Consider the following 22,589-nt stretch of genomic DNA (forward strand, 5'->3'; position numbering starts at 1 on the left):
AGCACCAGCTATGCACCAGGACTGTGCTAGATTAAGAGAATATAAAGATCTGTTAAACTGGGGCAAAGGCCTTCCTCGTGTATGCCTGCCAGGGTGTCGCTAAGCCGTGGGAAAGATGTGACGTATGTTGCCGGGATATAATTTGTAATGGAGATGACAAAGGTGGTGAGCAGGGAGATTAGTCATTTAACTAGTTCTTTACAACCTTATTTTTATATGAACTACCCGCCCCTCCCCACCGCCCCCAGCACTGCTCAGGTGAATCTTAACTGTTATGAAATCCATCCATACACGCGTTTCTTTGTTCCTTATGCTATAGCACTTGACAGAGTTGCCCTGGTGAGAAGCGGTTCTCTGCAGCTGGCGGGAGGGGAGGAAGAGTGACAGCCTCTCTCTTTGAGGTTTTCTGGGATGCAAGGGGGCCCAAAGGGAAGATCACGTATTCCATAGAGCCTGTATTTTGAGTTGGAGTACTCCAAACGTGTTCTCTGTGTTTAGTGAAAATTTGTAGGCATTTTTCATTTGCTGCAGTACTAGACAGAATCAAAATCTGATTAAAATAAAAAGACTGTGAAATGAAAAGCAAAAATTAGAATAGATTTATAAATGAAAGCAAGACTTTGAACCTGCAGGTAAACCCTACAGGCTTGAAGTCCATTTCTCTGTGTATAAGGGTGTTTGGGGGTAAAAGTTCACAAAGTGCCCATGTGGTAATCCTTTATAGGGAGGCGGTATCACATGAAGTGACTAAACTCAGGACAGCTGTCTTTTCTGCTTTATTCAATGTCCGAGGCAGGATAACTCATCGATGGCCAGGCACAAGGCCAGTTGCTTCAGGGACACGGAGATAGTAAGGCAGGGTCTCTGCTTCTGTTGGGAGCTGGCAGATTTCTCAGCCCTAAGTACCAATGTCCTGTGAGGTAACACCTGTACGGGCTAAAGACATACTTGGAGAGACAGTGGAGAGGAAAGGAGAGCATAAGAAAGAACTAGAAAAGGGAGAGGGGAGAAGCAAAGAGAAGAGACAGACTCTAGAGGAGGTGATGGGGATGACCCCCAGAGCCTCGGAGGCCCCCTGAAATGTCCACCCCAGGGGCCTGGACTCAGCTCGAACAAGCAAGTGCCCTCTTTGGGCCCTTCCAAAATGCCTGGTGGCAACCCTCTTCCTATGGCTACTGCAAAAACATCTTACAAGCTTCCTGGGTGTCCCCAGCACTGGTATTTTTGTTCTGAGGTCAAGGGTCTTGTGAAGGAAGTGTATCACCATTATTAGTACTTTTATACCACCCTGCTCTCTGAACGTGCCAGCCTTCTTGGGTAGCAGGAGCTGGTGTGCAACCAGGTCTGGAGTGATAAGCTCACAGTGGCAGCTCCAAGTCAGAGAAAGCCTCCAAAACAAGTAAGGCAGTGAGAGACTGGCAGAGCATGTGGCCAGGGCACTGGCTTAGACCCACTTCTGCAGAGGCGGTGTGGCTTCCATCCAGGTGAGCCTCCTGAATGTCACCCCATCTGCGTGCGGGACACACAGGGACGTCACATCCCCAGGCAGCAGCAACGGGGCCTCCCCAGAGAGCACGGCTTTGATCTTTTTGCCATGTTCATAATCTAGTTCAGTATCAAAAGTTGGTGGAAAGGAAAAATACTTGGGCAAGAATTGAAAAGCTGTTCTCTTCATAATAGTTATATATGTCAGCCATAAGAAGAGTCCTTCAAAGGACTGTGCTTTCCTATCACACTCTGACTTGTATCAAAAGTCATTACAAGAGGTATTTCTGCACTTGACAAACAGTAACAACAACGTCAGCTACCATACATTATGGACATAGCACATGTTACAAATGGTACTAAGATCCTAGGGGAACTTTTTTTTAATATTCTATTTTTTATTGACATATAGTTGATTTACAGTGATTCAGGTGTACAGCAAAGTGATTCAGTTACATATAGACATATATATCTCTTTGCAGATATATATATGTGTGTGTGTGTGTGTGTGTGTGTATATATATATATGTATATATATATATATATATTCTTTTTCAGGTTCTTTTCCATTATAGGCTATTACAAGATATTGAATATAGTTCCCTGTGCTATACAGTAGGTCCTTGTTGTCTCTCTACTTTATATAGTAGTGTGTATCTCTTAATCCCCAATTGCTAATTTATCTCTTTCCCCCACTTCCTCACTGGTAACTATGTTTTCTGTGTCTGTGAGTCTGTTTCTGTTTTGTAAATAAGTTCATTTGTATCATTTTTTTGATTCCATGTATAAGTGATATCATATGATATTTGTCTTTGTCTGACTTACTTCACTTAGTATGATAATCTCTAGGTCCATCCATGTTGCTGCAAATGGCATTATTTCATTCTTTTTTATGGCCAAGTAGTATTCCATTGTATATATGTACCACATCTTCTTTATCCATTCATCTGTTGATGGACATTTAGGTTGCTTCCAGGTCTTGGCTATTGTAAATAGTGCTGCAATGAACATTGGAGTGCATATGTATCTTTTCAAATTATGGTTCTCTCTGGATATATGCCCGGGAGGGGGATTGCTGGATCATATGATAACACTATTTTTAGTTTTTTAAGGAACCTCCATAGGGGCTGCATCAATTTACATCCTGGGGAGATGTTTTTATCACCTTTTGGTATAAGAGATACTTGTTTTCTTCTTTGGACCTGGTATGTTTTTATGAAATAGGTAAAAACAGCCATGTGATATTCTTTTCCTCACCTTAGCATCCTGGACATTCCAAGCCACTTTTTTTTTTGAATTTTATTTAACTTTATTTTATTGAGTAGGTTCTTATTAGTCATCCATTTTATACACATCAGTGTATACATGTCAATCCCAATTCATCACACCGCCCCCCACCTCCCCACCGCTTTCCCCCCTTGGTGTCCGTACGTTTGTTCTCTACATCTGTGTCTCAATTTCTGCCCTGAAAACTGGTTCATCTGTACCATTTTTCTAGGTTCCACATATATGCGTTAATATACAATACTTGTTTTTCTCTTTCTGACTTACTTCATTCTGTATGACAGTCTCTAGATCCATCCACGTCTCTACAAATGACCCAATTTCGTTCCTTTTAATGGCTGAGTAATATTCCATTGTATATATGTGCCACATCTTCTTTATCCATTCATCTGTCAGTGGACACTTAGGTTGCTTCCATGTCCTGGCTATTGTAAATAGAGCTGCAATGAATGTTGTGGTGCATGACTCTTTTTTTTTTTTTTGCGGTATGTGGGCCTCTCAGTGTCGTGGCCCCTCTCGTTGTGGAGCACAGGCTCCGGACGCGCAGGCTCAGCGGCCATGGCGCACAGGCCCAGCCGCTCCGCAGCATGTGGGATCTTCCCAGACCGGGACACGAACCTGCGTCCCCTGCATCAGCAGGTGGACTCTCAACCACTGCGCCACCAGGGAAGCCCACGTGACTCTTTTTGAATTATGATTTTCTCAGGGTATATGCCCAGTAGTGGGATTGCTGGGTCATATGGTAGTTCCATTTTTAGTTTTTTAAGGAACCTCCATACTGTTTTCCATAGCGGTTGTATCAATTTACATTCCCACCAACAGTGCAGGAGGGTTCCCTTTTTACTGCACCCTTTCCAGCATTTACTGTTTCTAGATTTTTTGATAATGGCCATTCTGACTGGTGTGAGGTGATACCTCATTGTAGTTTTGATTTGCATTTCTCTAATAATTAGTGATGTTGAGCATCTTTTCATGTGCCTCTTGGCCATCCGTATACCTTCCTTGGTGAAATGTCTATTTAGGTCTTCCACCCTTTTTTTAAAAAATAAATTTATTTATTTTGGGTATTTTTTTTGTTTTTGTATTTTATTTATTTTTTTATACAGCAGGTTCTTATTAGTTATCCATTTTATACATATTAGTGTATATATGTCAATCCCAATCTCCCAATTCACCACCCCACCCCACCCCACCCCTGGCACTTCCCCCCTTGGTGTCCATACGTTTGTTCTCTACATCTGTGTCTTAATTTCTGCCCTGCAAACTGGTTCATCTGTACCATTTTTCTAGGTTCCACATATATGCATTAATATACAATATTTGTTTTTCTCTTTCTGACCTACTTCACTCTGTATGACAGTGTCTAGATCCATCCATGTCTCTACAAATGACCCAATTTCATTCTCTTTTATGGCTGAGTAATATTCCATTGTATATACTTACCACATCTTCTTTATCCATTTGTCTGTCAATGGGCATTTAGGTAGCTTCCATGTCCTGGCTCTTGTAAATAGTGCTGCAATGAACACTGGGGTGCATGTGTCTCCTTGGATTATGGTTTTCTCTGTGTATATGCCCAGTAGTGGGATGCTGGGTCATATGGTAGTTCTATTTTTAGTTTTTTAAGGAACTTCCATACTGTTCTCCATAGTGGCTGTGTCAATTTACATTCCCACCAACAGTGCAAGAGGGTTCCCTTTTCTCCACACCCTCTCCAGCATTTGTTGTTCGTAGATTTTCTGATGATGCCCATTCTAACTGGTGTGAGGTGATAACCTCATTGTAGTTTTGATTTGCATTTCTCTAATAATTAGTGATGTTGAGCAGCTTTTCATGTGCTTCTTGGCCATCTGTATGTCTTCTTTGGGGAAATGTCTATTTAGGTCTTCTGCCCATTTTTGGATTGGGTTATTTGGTTTTTTAATATTGACCTGCATGAGCTGTTTATATATTTTGGAGATTAATCCTTTGTCCATTGATTCATTTGCAAATATTTTCTCCCATTCTGAGGGTTTTCTTTTCATCTTGTTTGTAGTTTCCTTTGCTTTGCAAAAGCTTTTACGTTTCATTAGGTCCCATTTGTTTATTTTTGTTTTTATTTCCATTACTCTAGGAGGTGGATCAAAAAAGATCTTGCTGTGATTTATGTCATAGAGTGTTCTGCCTATGTTTTCCTCTAAGAGTTTTATAGTGTCCGATCTTACATTTAGGTCTCTAATCCATTTTGAGTTTATTTTTGTGTATGGTGTTAGGGAGTGTTCTAATTTCATGCTTTTACATGTAGTTTTCCAGTTTTCCCAGCACCACTTATTGAAGAGGCTGCCTTTTCTCCATGGTATATTCTTGCCTCCTTTATCAAAGATAAGGTGACCATATGTGCGTGCGTTTATCTCTGGGTTTTCTATCCTGTTCCATTGATCTATATTTCTGTTTTTGTGCCAGTACCATATTGTCTTGATTATTGTAGCTTTGTAGTATAGTCTGAAGTCAGGGAGCCTGATTCCTCAAGCTCCTTCTTTTTCCCTGAAGACTGCTTTGGCTACTCAGGGTCTTTTGTGTCTCCATACAAATTTTAAGATTTTTTGTTCTAGTTCTGTAAAACAAATGCCATTGGTTATTTGATAGGGATTGCATTTCATCTGTAAATTGCTTTGGGTAGTATAGTCATTTTCACAGTATTGATTCCTCCAGTCCAAGAACATGGTATATCTCTCCATCTTGTTTGAGGCATCTTTAATTTCTTTCATCAGTGTCTTATAGTTTTCTGCATACAGGTCTTTTGTCTCCCTAGGTAAGTTTATTCCTAGGTATTTTATTCTTTTTGTTGCAGTGGTAAATGGGAGCGTTTCCTTAATTTCTCTTTCAGATTTTTCATCATTGGTGTATAGGAATGCAGGGATTTCTGTGCACTAATTTTGTATCCTGCAACTTTACCAAATTCATTGATTAGCTCTAGTAGTTTTCTGGTGGCATCTTCAGGATTCTCTATGTACAGTATCATGTCATCTGCAAACAGTGACAGTTTTACTTCTTCTTTTCCAACTTGTATTCCTTTTATTTCTTTTTCTTTTCTGATTGCTGTGGCTAGGACTTCCAAAACTATGTTGAATAACAGTGGTGAGAGTGGACATCCTTGTCTTGTTTCTGATCTTAGAGGAAATATTTTCAGTTTTTCACCATTGAGAATGATGTTTGCTGTGGGTTTGTCATATATGACCTTTATTATGTTGAGGTACATTCCCTCTAAGCCCACTTTCTGGAGAGTTTTTATCATAAATGGGTGTTAAATTTTGTCAAAAGATTTTTCTGCATCTGTTGAGATGATCATATGGCTTTTATTCTTCAATTTGTTAATATGATGTATCACGTTGATTGATTTGCGTATATTGAAGAATCCTTGCATCCCTGGGATAAATCCCACTTGATCATGGTATATGATCCTTTTAATGTGTTGTTGGATTCTGTTTGCTAGTATTTTGTTGAAGATTTTGGCATGTATATTCATCAGTGTTATTCATCTGTAATTTTCTTTTTTTGTAGTATCTTTGTGTGGTGTAATCACGGTGATGGGGGCCTCATAGAATGAGTTTGGGAGTGTTCCTTCCTCTGCAATTTTTTGGAAGAGTTTGAGAAGGGTGGGTGTTAGCTCTTCTCTAAATGTTTGATACAATTCACCTGTGAAGCTATCTGGTCCTGGACTTTTGTTTGCTGGAAGATTTTTCATCACAGTTTCAATTTCATTACTTGTGATTGGTCTGTTCATATTTTCTATTTCTTCCTGGTTCAGTCTTGGAAGGTTATACCTTTCTAAGAATTTGTCCATTTCTTCCAGGTTGTCCATTTTATTGGCATAGAGTTGCTTGTAGTAGTCTATTAGGTTGCTTTGTATTTCTGTGGTGTCTGTTGTAACTTCTCCTTTTTCATTTCTAATTTTATTGATTTGAATCCTCTCCCTCTTTTTCTTGATGAGTTTGGCTAATGGTTTATCAATTTTCTTTATCTTCTCAAAGAGCCAGCTTTTGGTTTTATTGATCTTTGCAATTGTTTTCTTTGTTTCTATTGCATTTATTTCTGCTCTGATCTTTATGATTTCTTTCCTTCTGCTAACTTTGGGCTTTCCTTGTTCTTCTTTCTCTAGTTCCTTTAGGTGTAAGGTTAGACTGTTTATTTGAGATGTTTCTTGTTTCTTGAGGTAGGCTTGTATTGCTGTAAACTTCCCTCTTAGAACTGCTTTTGCTGCATCCCATAGGTTTTGGATTGTCGTGTTTTCATTGTCATTTGTCTCTAGGTGTTTTTTGATTTCCTCTTTGATTTCTTCAGTGATCTCTTGGCTATTTAGTAACGTATTGTTTAGCCTCCATGTGTTTGTGTTTTTTACGTTTTTTTCCCTGTAATTCATTTCTAATCTCGTAGTGTTGTGGTCAGAAAAGATGCTTGATGTGATTTCAGTTTTCTTAAATTTACTGAGGCTTGATTTGTGACCCAAGATGTCATCTGTCCTGGAGAATGTTCCGTGCGTACTTGAGAAGAAAGTGTAATCTGCTGTTTTTGGATGGAATGTCCTATAAATATCAATTAAATCTATCTGGTCTATTGTGTCATTTAAAGCTTCTGTTTCCTTACTTATTTTCATTTTGGATGATCTGTCCATTGGTGTAAGTGAGGTGTTAAAGTCTCCCATTATTATTGTGTTACTGTCGATTTCCTTTTTTATAGCTGTTAGCAGTTGCCTCATGTATTGAGGTGCTCCTGTGTTGGGTGCATATATATTTATAATTGTTATATCTTCTTCTTGGATTGATCCCTTGATCATTATGTACTGTTCTTCCTTGTCTCTTGTAACATTCTTTATTTTAAAGTCTATTTTATCTGAGTATTGCTATTCCAGCTTTCTTTTGATTTCCATTTGCATGGAATATCTTTTTCCATCCCCTCACTTTCAGTCTGTATGTGTCCCTAGGTCTGAAATGGGTCTCTTGTAGACAGCCTATATATGGGTCTTGTTTTTGTATCCATTCAGCCAGTCTGTGTCTTTTGGTTGGAGCATTTAATCCATTCACATTTAAGGTAATTATCGATATGTATGTTCCTATTGCCATTTTCTTAATTGTTTTGGGTTTGTTTTCGTAGGTCATTTTCTTATGTTTCCCACTTAGAGAAGTTCCTTTAGCATTTATTGTAGAGCTGGTTTGGTGGTGCTGAATTCTCTTAGCTTTTGCTTGTCTGTAAAGCTTTTGATTTCTCCCTCGAATCTGAATGAGATCCTTGCCGGGTAGAGTAATCTTGGTTGTAGCCTCTTTGCTTTCATCGCTTTAACTATATCATGCCAGTCCCTTCTGGCTTGTAGAGTTTCTGCTGAGAAATCAGCTGTTAACCTTATGGGAGTTCCCTTGTATGTTGTCGTTTTTCCCTTGCTGCTTTCAATAATTTTTCTTTGTCTTTAATTTTTGCCAATTTGATTATTGTGTGTCTCAGCATGTTTCTCCTTGGGTTTATCCTGCATGGGACTGTCTGTGCTTCCTGGACTTGGGTGGCTATTTCCTTTTGCACGTTAGGGAAGTTTTCGACTATAATCTCTTCAAATATTTTCTCGGGTCATTTCTCTCTCTCTTCTCCTTCTGGGACCCCTATAATGTGAATGTTGTTGCGTTTAATGTTGGCCCAGAGGTCTCTTAGGCTGTCTTAATTTCTTTTCATTCTTTTTTCTTTATTCTGTTCCACAGCAGTGAATTCCACTATTCTGTCTTCCAGATCACTTATCCGTTCTTCTGCCTCAGTTATACTGCTATTGATTCCTTCTAGTGTAGTTTTCATTTCAGTTATTGTATTGTTCATCTCTGTTTGTTTGTTCTTTAATTCTTCTAGGTCTTTGTTAAACATTTCTTGCACCTTCTCGATCTTTGCCTCCATTCTTTTTCCGAGGTCCTGGATCATCTTCACTATCATTATTCTGAATTCTTTTTCTGGAAGGTTGCCTATCTCCACTTCATTTAGTTGTTTTTCTGGGGCTTTATCTTGTTCCTTCATCTGGTACATAGCCCTCTGCCTTTTCATTTTGTCTGTCTTTCTATGAATGTGCTTTTCGTTCCACTGGCTGCAGGATTGTACTTCTTGCTTCTGCTGTCTGCCCTGTGGTGGATGAGGCTACCTTAGAGGCTTGTGCAAGTTTCCTGATGGGAGGGACTGGTGGTGGGTAGCACTGGCTGTTGCTCTGGTGGGCGGAGCTCAGTAAAACTTTAATCCGCTTGTCTGCTGATGGGTGGGGCTGTGTTCCCTCCCTGTTGGTTATTTGGCCTGAGGTGACACAATACTGGAGCCTACCTGGGCTCTTTGGTGGGGCTATTGGCAGACTCTGGGAGGGCTCACGCCAAGGAGTACTTCCCAGAACTTCTGCTGCCAGTGTCCTTGTCCTCGCAGTGAGCCATAGCCACTCCCCGCCTCTGCAGGAGACCCTCCAATACTAGCAGGTAGGTCTGGTTCAGTCTCCTGTGGGGTCACTCCTCCTTCCCCTGGGTCCTGATGCAGACACTACTTTGTGCCCTCCAAGAGTGGAGTGTCTGTTTCCCCCAGTCCTGTCGAAGTCCTGTAATCAAAACCCACTAGCCTTCAAAGTCTGATTCTCTAGGAATTCTTCCTCCCATTGCCAGACCCCCAGGTTGGGAAGCCTGACGTGGGGCTCAGAACCTTCACTCCATTGGGTGGACTTCTGTGGTGTAAGTGTTCTCCAGTCTGTGAGTCACCCACCCAGAGTTATGGGATATGATTTTACTGTGATTGCACCCCTCCTACCATCTCATTGTGGCTTCTCCTTTGTCTTTGGATGTGGGGTATCTCTTTTGGTGAGTTCCAGTGTCTTCCTGTCATTGATTGTTCAGCAGCTGTGATTCGGGTGCTCTCGCAAGAGGGAGTGAGAGCACGTCCTTCTCCCCCGCCATCTTGAACCAATCTCCTCCAAGCCACTTTTTTTTTTTTTTTTTTTTCTTGCGTTATGCGGGCCTCTCACTGTCGTGGCCTCTCCCATTTGCGGAGCACAGGCTCCGGACGCGCAGGCTCAGCGGCCATGGCTCACGGGCCCAGCCGCTCCGCGGCACGTGGGATCCTCCCGGACCGGGGCACGAACCCGTGTCCCCTGCATCGGCAGGCGGACTCTCAAGCACTGCGCCACCAGGGAAGCCCCCAAGCCACTTTTTAAACCTAAATAAGAGCAACTATGCTGACTCTTAGAATTGACGTATTTGTTTTTCTTCTCTTACCCTTGTTTTAACCTCCTGAAATTTTTGTTTGATTCTTCTGCTTTTCTGTTTTTTGTGAGTTAACTTAAAGCCCCTTCTTCCTCTTTCTAAAAAGAACATGAAGAAGTTTAATTTAACACTTGGTGAGGTTTAAAGATGGACTTAGATCTCAGTTTACTGGTTGGGGACTCTTGCTCAGGTTATTTTAAGCACATTGAGAGTTCTTTAGCAGAATTTACATGTTCTAAGTGAAAAATTTCCAAGTACGTGCTTTTTCTGAAGGATGTTGGAGGATTTTTCTGCCTCTCCAGACACAGAGGGGAGAGTCTGTCCTCACAGGAGGTACTCAGAGAAGACTTATGGAAGCCTTATTATTAAGTCCCGACAGCAATCCCTTCTTCTTGCACTGCTCTGGGGGGTGTCCAGCAATCAGGGCTTGGGAAAGGCACCCCATAGAGATGGAGAGTAGCTAAGGAATGTCTGTCAGGTCTTGCTTGAACCCTCTCAGACTCTGCTGGGGGTGGGGTGGGGGGGGTAAATTGGTACTACATTTCAGGAAAGCAGTTGGCATTTGTCTCAAGGGTCTTAAATATGCTCCTGCCTTTTTTTTTTTTTTTTTTTTTTTGCGGTACGCAGGCCTCTCACTGTTGTGGCCTCTCCCGTTGTGGAGCACAGGCTCCGGATGTGCAGGCTCAGCGGCCATGGCTCACAGGCCCAGCCGCTCCGCGGCACGTGGGATCCTCCCAGACCAGGGCATGAACCCGTGTCCCCTGCATCGGCAGGCAGACTCTCAACCACTGCGCCACCAGGGAAGCCCGCTCCTGCCTTTTTACTCAAGGATTTCCTTTCTAGAGATTTAACTTAAAAAAACTAATGAAAATGCATTCATTCATTCATTCATTCAGCAATGGCTGCTCTGTGTCATATACTAGGTTGGCTGAACAAAAAACACTGTCCTGCCTTTATAATGTTAACAGCTTAGTAGATCTAGAGGCTGTGAAATGCATGCAAACATCTTTGTCCAGGGTTATTTAAAGCACCATTACTTAAAATAGCAAAGAATTAGAAACAGTGTATGTCCAGTGATAGGGGATTCGTTCAAGTATAGGAGATATGATGGAATTTTAAATGGCTATTATAAATCAGTTTTTTCCATGATGTGGAAAGAGTTTTATGAAATACAATTTTAAGAGGGAGAAGAAAACAAGCTATAAAACTGGGGTTGCTGTGAAGGCAAGGCCAGGGTAGTTCTGGGGATGGGATCCCAATTTTATATCTTTAAAAAAAAAAAAGACTGGGCTTCCCTGGTGGCACAGTGGTTGAGAATCTGCCTGCCAATGCAGGGGACACGGGTTCGAGCCCTGGTCTGGAAACATCCCACGTGCTGCGGAACAACTAGGCCCGTGAGCCACAACTACTGAGTCTGCGCGTCTGGAGCCTGTGCTCCACAACAAGAGAGGCCACGACAGTGAGAGGCCCGCGCACCGCGATGAAGAGTGGCCCCTGCTCGCCGCAACTAGAGAAAGCCCTCGCACAGAAACGAAGACCCAACACAGCAAAAAAATAAATTTATTTATTTATTTGTTTGTTTGTTTATTTATTTATTTGTTTAATATTTATTTTAAAAAAGACTAGAAGGAAGTATTGCAAAATGTTAATAGTAGTTATCTCATGATTGTGAGATTTCAGATATTTTTATGCTTCTGCATTTTCCAAAGTTTCTACAATGAATATAAATTAATTTAGAAATCTTAAAAGCAATAAAGAGAAAAAGAAAATTACTAGGAGATGTGTTCAGGCCTTCTATGCTGTAGGTATAAGGAGAGAATTATCTTCAAGATTCTTCCATCTGCAACATTCATGCCAGGATCTCCCTCCAGGGCTGACAAGAGCCCTTATCAGAAATCTTCACTACACTCACTGCATGAGCCGGTGGGAGCCTGGAGTGGAAACTCTTCAAGGACATATGTGGAACTGGTGTGACTGGGAAGGCCAATTGCTTTTACTCTGGAAGCCCCCCTCTCATTCACTGGGACAAATGTGGTGTAAGATTGATATAGGTAATGGAATGAAAATTACAGTAAAAATATAGCCCTTTGGGTAGAAAGAGACAGTCAGTAAATAATTTAATTTAATACTTAAGGTTTTGGTGCCCTAGTTTGATTTTGCTACTATTTCATCTGACCTAAATCATTAGTAGGATCTCAAGGAGTGGGAACAGCAGAGAGAATGGCTCTGGAGTCAGATTGTCCAGGTCTAAATCCTGGCTGTACCACTAAATTGCCAGTTACTTAACCTCTCTGAGCCTTCCTCATACGTAGAAGAGGAAAAACACATAACCTACCCAACTGAGTTGGTGCAGAGATTAAATAAGAGAGCCTGGACCCAGGAGCGGGTGCTGCAGCTTGTCTGCGTTGGGCTCAGGTCCCTTCTCCACCCTTCCCTGTGCTCTTCTGTACTGCAAGGGGTCACCTATGCAAGCTCTGTTCCTTGGGCCAGGAGACTAGAGGCAGGAGGAAGGAAAAGACAGGGCACTCTCCGTCTCTTGCTCTGCTTTGGGCAGTGTTGCTGGCAGTCCTGCGATTTCGTGGGAGGTCCCTGTTCCCACAGGGCACAACCCGCCTCCTCTCTGCTTCAGGGAGGGACCCTTTGTAATTATAGTTCCCTCTACTGAAATCCCTGATGTGGACTCAGTTTCCCGATTAGACCCTGACACTTCCAACCTTTGCTGGACCTGAGGTTTTCGATGGCCGTGATAAACAACTTTTATACAACTTTGTTCACTCATCACCTTTGCAATGAGTTTGATTACATCAAAAAGAAGATCTCTGTGTTTAACCCCAGCCTACTGTCCAATGACCCAATCATTTGGGGAGAGGAAACAAATGTTTTAAACAAATTGTATATTGGATATAGAAGAATATCTCTATAGGATATATGCAATATAAAAAATAATGATACAATGAACAGACACTCCTGTATCCAGCACCCAGTTTAAGAAAAAAATCGCCATTATCTTTGGACCCTTCTGGGGACGTTTTCCTGATTCCATCACCCCCTACTCATCCCTAAGATCTCCACCCTCCTGAGTCTGTCATCCCTTTGCTGTTCTTTGTGGATTTACCATGTCTCTACTCCCTAAACAATATATTTAGTTTAACATGTTTTTAAGTTGTATGTAAGAGAAACAATGCTGCAGCTAATCTCTCTCGACTTGCTCTTCCACTCAGCACTGTTCCTAGGGCTTATTCGTGTTGTCCCGTGTAGCTGCGATTCAGAATGCTTTATGGCAGTTTATTCTAGGACCGCATCTCATTGTACTGTCCAATTAGTGTTTGTGGCCACAGGGATTCCTCCAGTGTTTTGGTATTTCAAACATTCTTAAATCCATCTCTAGGCACACGTGTGTGGATGTTTCTCTAGGATTCAAACTGAGGAGCGGAGTGCCGGGTCACAGAGCAGGACAGTCACCCTTAGCAGATGCCACATTGTTTTCCACAGTGGTTTTACCAGTTGTACTCCCACCAGCTGTGTAAAAAATATACACTGTTCACATCCCTCAAGGGTCCTTGATGTCAGACTTTTAAATCTTTTTGCCAATCTGGAGGTGGGAGAGGATATCTCATTGTGGCTTTAATTTTTATATTCCTCCCTATTAATGGGGTGAGTTTCTTTGCATATTGGTCATTCAGATTTTCTTTCTGAGAGAAGCCTGTTTGAGGACAGCTGATCGTATTTCCCTGAACCTTGGGGTCCTGGCTGACTTGGGGCAGCTGGGGAGAGTAAGGAGGGCCCAGGAGGGAGGGAGTCCTGAAGTCCAGGGTGGAGCAGGGCAGGGGCTTGGCTGCAGTGGTGGAGACAGGCTGAAAGAGCTACCTACCCAGCCTGGGGGCTTGCAGTTTATTCCATGCCTTGGTTAAGGACCCCCTCCTCTAGCTACTTTGACAACAAAATGTATCTGATTCCCACACACGGCATTTCCGAGCTGGGCAGGAAATGTCCGGGAAGCGAGGGGGGCTTGGTAAGGGGGTCTGTGGTGAACCCGCAGGCATGTGACTCCAGCCAATTTTTGCACTGTGAAGTATTGAGAGACCTTACAGTCGGTTGAGAAAAGCTCAAAATACGACTTTTTCATGTGAATTTTTCCAATTTTTAAACACTGGCAGCTCATTATAAAAAGCCAGTTTGGGCCAAACAGTCTGTCGGCGCTGGATTTAGTTGTCAAAAGGCCCCTTTGTGACCTGCGTTTTGGTCACAAGACAGGATTCATATCTTGGTCAGCCAGCAAGTATTACCTGTTGCCTGGGACCGGGATCCACAGGGAACAGGCAAAAACTGACTTCCTGGAGGGGACTGTCTGAAGGGACCTTTCATTCTCTCAGACCTTTTCTATGAGTTTGTGGTAAAAAATACATAACATAGAACTGACTGTTTTTAGGTGTACAGCTCAGTGGCATTAAGTACTTTCACACTATTGTGTTACCGTAACCCTTCCCACAGAACTCTTTCATCTTGTAAAACTGAAACTCTGTACCCGTTAAAAACAACCTGCCCCCCCATCCCCCCACCATTCTGTACCTCTGCCTCTATGATTCTGGCTACTCTGGGAACCTCATGTAAGTGGAACCGTATAGTATTGGTTCTTTTGTGTCTGGCTTATTTCACTTGGCAGGATGTCTTCAAGGTTCATCCATGTTGTAGTATGTGTCGGAATTTCCTTCCTTTTTAAGGCTAATATTCCATTGTATGTATAGACCACATTTTGTTTATCCATTCATCTGTTGATGGACACTTGAGTTGCTTACACCTTTTGGCTACTATAAATAATGCTGCTGCAAACTGGGGTGTACTAATATCTGTTTGGGTCCCTGCTTTTAATTCTTCGGGGTATATACCCAGAAGTGGAATTGCTAGATTATATGGTAATTCTATGTTTATTTTTTTGAGGAACTACCTTAGCATTTTTATCTGCTTTCTCTCATTAGGAATATGCAGTTAGAACTTGAAGGGGAAAATCAGTATCATTTTGGATAGTGGTGATTCACATCCTTTCAAAGGTGACATTTCAAAAGCAGAACACGTCTGTCACCTTCTGGCCCATATGTGTTTGGCTGTTCCTGTCCTACGATGATGATGCTGATGATAACTAGAATATATTGAGTGCTTATTTTGTGCCAAGTTCTGTTCTAAACACTTCTGCATCTTTTAAATCATTTTATCTTTGCAATCATTCTACGGAGATCATTGTCTCAACTTTATAGATGAGGAGACTGAGCCACGGATAAGCAGAACCATAATACAATGCAGGGATAGACAAGGTCATTTAATTCAGCGCTGACTTTCACAAATGAGGGAAAGGAGACTGGAGAGGAGATACCCAGAGTCACAGTGTTACATCGTGACCGAGCTAGGTGAGCTCACAGGCTTCCAGACGTCTGGAAGCCCCTGGCCCCATGCTCTTGCCGCCTCTAAGACAGGATTCCATCTATTCATTTTGTTTATCCCGTTGACCCAGGTGAAACCTCATCTGAGCGGCTGCCGTGCTGCACTGGAATCCAGCTGGATATTCCTGGTCCTCCTCTTGATAATTGCTGGGGCAGGACTTCACTGAAATATGTCGGGGGGAGGATTACGGGTTTGGCTCTAGGATTTTGTGAAAACACACGGAAGTAGCATATTAATATTAGTCAGGGACTGAATGGGCCTTTTTAAGAAGCTGAGATAAATTTTGGCAAAATCAGTTTGCCCTGAGAAGCATTCAATTTACTGTGAGGGAGTCACTCAAAAAAATTACAATTTTTCTTTCTTGTTAAGTTTATTTAAATAGTAAAAATCTAGAGTCTGCATCTCCTGCAAAGTTGCACCCCTGAGGTTCCGAGCTTGACCATGCGTATGGCGGGCCTGTGTTTTTCATTATGTTTCCTTACTCGTTAGGCTTTGCAGTTCGTCCGAGTTACACGTCTCTCTGGTGTTTTCCTTGAACTTCATGAACTCTGGCATTTCATTTCGGGGATGTATATCTAAGGGAAAAGCAGCCTTCCTTTGATCTTCCTTGGGACCCCATCATGTTTAACCTGAGAAAGATTAGGGAGTTGCCATTCAACGCTGAACACACACAAAACTCAGCTGCCAAGATGGCGGGTGCTTAATCTATTTACAACATCGACTCCATCATGAACTAATTTCACATCAAGCTGACTTTGAAAGGCATTCTTTGGAATGGAATTCCCATCTGCCTTGGGAGGCTACATGCATATGGTCCAGAGTACTGAAGGTATTGACCTCACAAAGAAATGTGTTTAGCATGAAATATTTAAACTGTAGAGGGTTTTTAAACCTTGAAATCATTGTCAACGTTGGTTCCCCATCTGGTAGTCAAGTTATACTTTCTCTGAACTGAACAGCCATTTCTGGAAAGCACCCTCACTTTCTAGCTGTGTTTGTAATAACATCTGCTCAACGGTGGTGAGACAAGTCAGTTCCAGTCTTTGGACAAACAATCCTCTGAGCCCGGGTGAACTCCGAGGGGCAAGGAGCTGCCACTCGGCCAGCACCTGGAAAACCAGACCACTCCACTCCCCTCAGCTTCCTTTCCAAAATGGGTTTCAGAACTCTGCCCATAAATAGCTCTTTAAAGTAACATGCAGGGCTAATTGTGACTTTTTTTTCCCCCTAGCCTGAAAATGAGAAAGGAAGAACAAAACAAAATCAAACGTTAGCCTGTCAAGATTTTCAGTGCCCTGTCACTCTCAAGACATTGATGGAGATTTATTTTCCTAATGAAGGCTCCAGCGTTAATGGTGGCACTTGCTAGAATCAGTTAGGACTAAGTGTTATTTAATTCACAATGAAGCGACAATCTGACTGGGCTGTGATTAGTTCCAGCTTTTAGCTATCATTTATAGGTCACCAGGCGGCTAACAACCTCAAATGAGGGACCATTATCTTTTGACAAGATGAAGTGTTTTCTGGGAAAGGGAACTGAACATGCAGAGGTGGGAAGGCATGAGAGAATAAGATTTGTGAGGAGATTTGGCAAGAGTTGAGTATGGCTGAGTCAGGAAGTTGGTATGGGCCAGTGGCAGGGGGGGGGGGGGGGGGATGGGAGGAGGGGGAGGGGTGCTACCCAGAAAGCCCAGTTCAATATTCTCTCTGGGAATTACTCATTCCTAATAGGGCTTCGCCACCACTTACTCAAAGGAGCTACACTAGCGAATACCAGTTAGGTGTGCTGAAGGCAAAGGAGGAAGAGACTTTTCTCAAAGCCATTCATGTATCTGCTCAGCAACTACTTGAGTGAGGCGCTGTGGGAGAATGTGTTGCGGCGGGGTACCTGGAAGGAAGGCTGATATTCAGCCTGCACATTTTGGTACGGCTGTTCTAGTTTTTTACGGCTGTTCTCCATTTTGATGGGGTGGAGCATCTGTTTGGATTGGTCGGTGCCAGTGCCATAATGATGGTTAAATATTCCAAATAACAATCTTGTCTGGAACCCTTTTTCACTTGGTTGATGGTTTGCTTCGCTGTGCACTTCTTAGCTTCTTTTAACCACAGTGCTATACCACCAGTGGGAGGGCTGTCAAGAGGAGCATGGAGCTGAGATGGTCAGGTAATGAGTGACAGTAGCAACCCAGTGTGGCTCTGTGCTGATACCAAGGACAGTGTGTATCTTCTAGAACATGTGAGAACACTGTCCTGTTAATATATGAGACCGTGGTGAGATCAGCCAACAGTTCTAAGAGCAACACGGAATCAAGGGGAGCAAGAAATGGTTCGATAATGGCAATGCTTTTAGGCATTTAGACAATGTTATACTGCAGTGGGACTGTCTTGCCATTATTGCTGAGTTGTGCACTGTTGGTGAGACTGTAAATTGCTGTAGACACTATGGAAAAAAGTATGGAGCTTCTTTAAAAAATTAAAAATAGAGCTAACATATGAACCAACAATGCCACTTCTGGGTATTTATCTGAATAAAACAAAAACATTAATCGAAGAAGATATATACACAACATGTTCATAGCAGCATTTTTCACAATAGCCAAGATATCGAAACAATCTAAATGTCCATTGATGAGTGAATAAAGAAAATGTGGTATATATACACAATAGAATATTATTCAGCCATAAAAGAGTGGAATCTTGCCGTTCGTAACATGGATGGACCTTGAGGGTATTATGCCAAGTGAAGTCAGGGAAGGACAAATACTGTAAGATCTCACTTATATGTGGAATCTGAAGGAAAAACAAAACAAAACCCAAGCTCATAAGTACAGAGGATAGGTTAGTAGCTGCCAGAAGGGGGTGGAGGGGTGGGAGTGGGTAAAATGGGTGAAGGGAATCAAACAGTATGAACTTCCAGTTATAAAATAAATGTCATGGGGATGTAACGTACAGCATGGTGAATATAGTTAATAAAATACAGTATTGCGTATTTGAAAGTTGCTAAGAGAATAGATCTTTAAAGGTCTCATCACAAGAAAAAAAACTGTGTAACTATGGATGGTGTCAGATGTTAACTAGACTCACTACGGTAATCATTTTGCAATATATAAAAATTTGAATCATCGTGTTCTATACCTGAAACTAATATAATGTCAGTTATTTCTCAATTTAAAAAAAAGCAAATAAATACAAATATTGAGGTGAAATTTCCAGACCCCCAAAAAAAAGTTAAGAGGAAAAGAACCCATACTGCCTGGGTTCAAATTCCAGCTATACCATTTATTAGCTGTGTGACCTTGGACAAGTTACTTAACCTCTTTATACCTCAATTTCTTAAAAAAAATTTTTTTTTAATTCTTATTTTTTTAAATTGAAGTATAGTTGATTTACAACATTGTGTTAATTACTGCTGTACACCAGAGTGACTCAGTTATGTATATATTGTGTATATATAATATTTATATACATTCTTTTTTTTTTTAACATCTTTATTGGGGTATAATTGCTTTACAATGGTGTGTTAGTTTCTGCTTTATAACAAAGTGAATCAGTTATACATATACATATGTTCCCATATCTCTTCCCTCTTTGTCTCCCTCCCTCCCACCCTCCCTATCCCACCCCTCCAGACAGCCACAAAGAACCGAGCCGGTTTCCCTGTGCCATGCGGCTGCTTCCCACCGGCTATCTACCTTACGTTTGTTAGTATATATATGTCCATGTCTCTCTCTCGCCCTATCACAGCTCACCCTTCCCCCTCCCCATATCAGATCCGTTCTCCAGTAGGTCTGTGTCTTTATTCCTGTCTTACCCCTAGGTTCTTCATAACATTTTTTTTTCTTAAATCCCATTTATATGTGTTAGCATACGGTATTTGTCCTCTTTCTGACTTACTTCACTCTGTATGACAGACTCTAGGTCTATCCACCTCATTACAAATAGCTCAATTTCGTTTCTTTTTATGGCTGAGTAATATTCCATTGTATATATGTGCCACACCTTCTTTATCCATTCATCCGACGATGGGCACTTAGGTTGTTTCCATCTCCGGGCTATTGTAAATAGAGCTGCAATAAACATTTTGGTACATATATACATTCTTTTTAAAAATATTCTTTTCCATTATGGTTTATCAGAGGATACTGAATATAGTTCTCTGTGCTGTACAGTAGGACCTTGTTTACCCATTCTACATATAAAAGCTTACATCTGCTAACCCCAATCTCCCACTTCATCCCTCCCCCAACCTCCTTCCCCTTGGCAACCACCAGTCTGTTCTCTATGTCCACGATTCTGTTTCTGTTTCATAGATAGGTTCGTTTGTGTCATATTTTAGATTCCACATATAAGTGATATCATATGGTATTTGTCCTTCTCTTTCTGACTTACTTCACTTAGTATGATAATCTCTAGTTGCATCCATGTTGCATTATTTCATTCTTTTTTATGGCTGAGTAGTATTCCGTTGTAAATATGTACCACTACCACATCTCCTTTATCTGTTCATCTGTCGATGGACACTTAGGTTGTTTCCATGTCTTGGCTATTGTGAATAGTGCTGCTGTGAACATAGGGGTGCATGTGTCTTTTTCAATTAGAGTTTTGTCTGAATATATGCCCAGGAGTGGGATTGCTGGATCGTATGGTAATTCTATTTTTAGTTTTCTGAGGAACCTCCATACTGTTTTCCACAGTGGCTGCACCAACTTACATTCCCACCAACAGTGCAGGAGGGTTCCCTTTTCCCCACACCCTCTCCAGCGTTTGTTATTTGTAGACTTTTTAATGATGGCCATTCTGACTGGTGTGAGTTGGTACCTCATTGTAGTGTTGATTTGCATTTCTCAAATAATTAGCGAAGTTGAGCATCTTTTCATGTGCCTGTCGGCCATTTGTATTTCTTCTTTGGAGAAATGTCTATTTAGGTCTTCTGCCCATTTTTGGATTGGGTTGGATTTTTTGTTGTTGTTGTTGCGTTGTATGAGCTGTTTGTATATTTTGGAAATTAAGCCCTTGTCGATCGCATCATTTGCAAATATTTTCTCCCATTGTGTGGCCTGTCTTTTCGTTTTGTTTATGGTTTCCTTTGCTGTGCAAAAGCTCTTAAGTTTGATTAGGTCCCATTTGCTTATTTTTGGTTTTACTTCTATTGCCTTGGGAGACTGACCCGAGAAAACATTGGTACGATTTAAGTCAGCGAATGTTTTGCCCGTGTTCTCCCCTAGAAGTTTTACAGTGTCGTGTCTTATGTTTAAGTCTTTAAGCCATTTTGTTTTTGTGTGTGGTGAGAGGGTGTGTTCTAACTTCACTGATTTACATGCAGTATGCCTCAATTTCTTCAAGGGCAAAATTTATAGGATTACCTTGAGGACTACATTAGTTAATATGTATAAAGCATTTAAGACAATGGTGTGCATGGAGTAAGTACTTTAAATAAGTGTCAGTTTCTTATATTAGCCTCAGTTTGGCCCACTGGCCAAGCTTTGGAAGCACACTGATAATGGGTTTACAGCCAAGTGGTATGCCCTGGCATTCCATCCACTGAGACCCAGACTAGAAATTGCCTCCTTCCCAGCTTGGCCCACAGCTACAACAAACAGGTATGTGTCAGAGGCACAATGTTTTTATTTGGGTTCATCATAGAGGATGAATAGTCTCATGACATTTATCCATACAAAATATAACAATGGCTGCAGGCATAAATAAAAATTCCTCCACCTATTCTAACTACTTGATAATGCACAGTCCTTTTTTGTTGACTACAGATAAACAAGCGTATGAAGTTGAGATGGGGAAATTTTCAAATCTGATTTCAGCAATTTCCAAAAATTGAATTATAGAACTAGGACACAGGAAAAAAAGATGATTTTTAAATGGAACCAGCCACCGTGAAAAATACTCTGAAAAAACATGGTTAAAACTTTTAATACTTCAAAAGATAAAAATGTTGCTTGTTGGCCCGACTTACTTGGACTTAGAGCCTCTGGGAAGTGATGGGCCTGGTGTAGTAGGGTAACGTGCCCCTGGAATATAGTCTCAGACACAAACAAAATCACTCTCGGTTTTGATCTGTAAACAGAGACACGATTCCCTCATTGCTGGATGACTCTGGAAAAGAAGCCCTTGCTTCCATTATGCATTTGGCCTCACAATCTTCATTGACAGGTAGTTCTGAAAAGGAAACAGAAAGAGGCCCATGTATATATATAAATTAGGGATTCTCAGTCTTGGTACTGTTGACATTTAGGACCAGATGATTCTTGTTGGAGACTGTCCTGTGCATTGCAGGATGTTTAGCAGCATCCTTGGCGTCTACCCACTAGATTCCAGTAGCACCGCCAGTCACAAATGGAAGTCCAAATGGGAGGTTTGTCAGTGTGCCTAGAAGCGCCTTCATTCCTCCATTCGAGGAATTTGTTGAGATAAGAAGTATATGAAGTCGAGATGCAGAAATTTTCAAATTCGATTTCAGCAATGAAGGCACTTCTAGGCACACTGACAAACCTCCCATTTGTGACCGTGGAGATTAAGGGAGATTTGAGGGGGAGGTTATGTAATGTGGGCCTTAAAGAATGAGGGAGGTTTTAATAGACAAAACACGGGCAAAGGAACAGCTTTGGCAAAGGCATCTTGGCAGGTAAGGGCAATACTTGTCCGGGGAGCCCAGCTCTCTAGTTTGGGTGGAGTTCAAGGTTTGTGTAGGCCCATAATGAGCCCAGGATCTGTGAAATGTCAGGAGTTAGGATGCAGGATGGTTTGGAACAAGGAAGTCTGAAGGCAGGAAGATCCGTCAGAAATGCTGGCTGTGGTTTAGACACACATTCATAAAGGCCTAAGGGATTGCTCCTAGAATTCCTGAGACCAAAGTTTTTTTTTTTTTCAGACCATGAAGTTCTGCCTGTAATTCATGAAACTGAGAATGTAATCCTAATCACAGGACACAGTACTCGAAATTTTCCAAAGGTTGATGGGTTGTAACCCCACAACTGCTACATAGGTCATTTTACCCGATGGCAAAGAAGGCAAGTACCAAGTGAGATGACCAACCATAATTCACACCCAAAGAGCCAAGACAAGAGGCCAGGGACTCATACCGGTAAGGAGTAGAGGAGCACGGCCACGAAAAGCAGCAGGATCAGCAGG

At 41.7% G+C, this 22,589-nt stretch overlaps 1 protein-coding gene across 1 annotated transcript in view; it reads right to left on the reverse strand.

The window, feature by feature from the left end:
* Positions 1 to 21,578: 21,578 nt before the first annotated feature.
* The window catches only part of MYOF (myoferlin), a 160,916-nt gene continuing 159,905 nt past the window's right edge, over positions 21,579 to 22,589 (reverse strand). Inside the window, 2 exon segments of the mRNA XM_007471569.1 lie at positions 21,579 to 21,617; positions 22,541 to 22,589. The exon segment at positions 22,541 to 22,589 is cut by the window's right edge and continues 5 nt beyond it. Of these exon segments, the coding sequence (XP_007471631.1) occupies positions 21,579 to 21,617; positions 22,541 to 22,589 (88 nt within the window).

This window comes from Lipotes vexillifer, unplaced genomic scaffold, assembly GCF_000442215.2.
Source record: "Lipotes vexillifer unplaced genomic scaffold, Lipotes_vexillifer_v1.1 scaffold325, whole genome shotgun sequence".
NCBI lineage: Eukaryota > Metazoa > Chordata > Mammalia > Artiodactyla > Lipotidae > Lipotes > Lipotes vexillifer.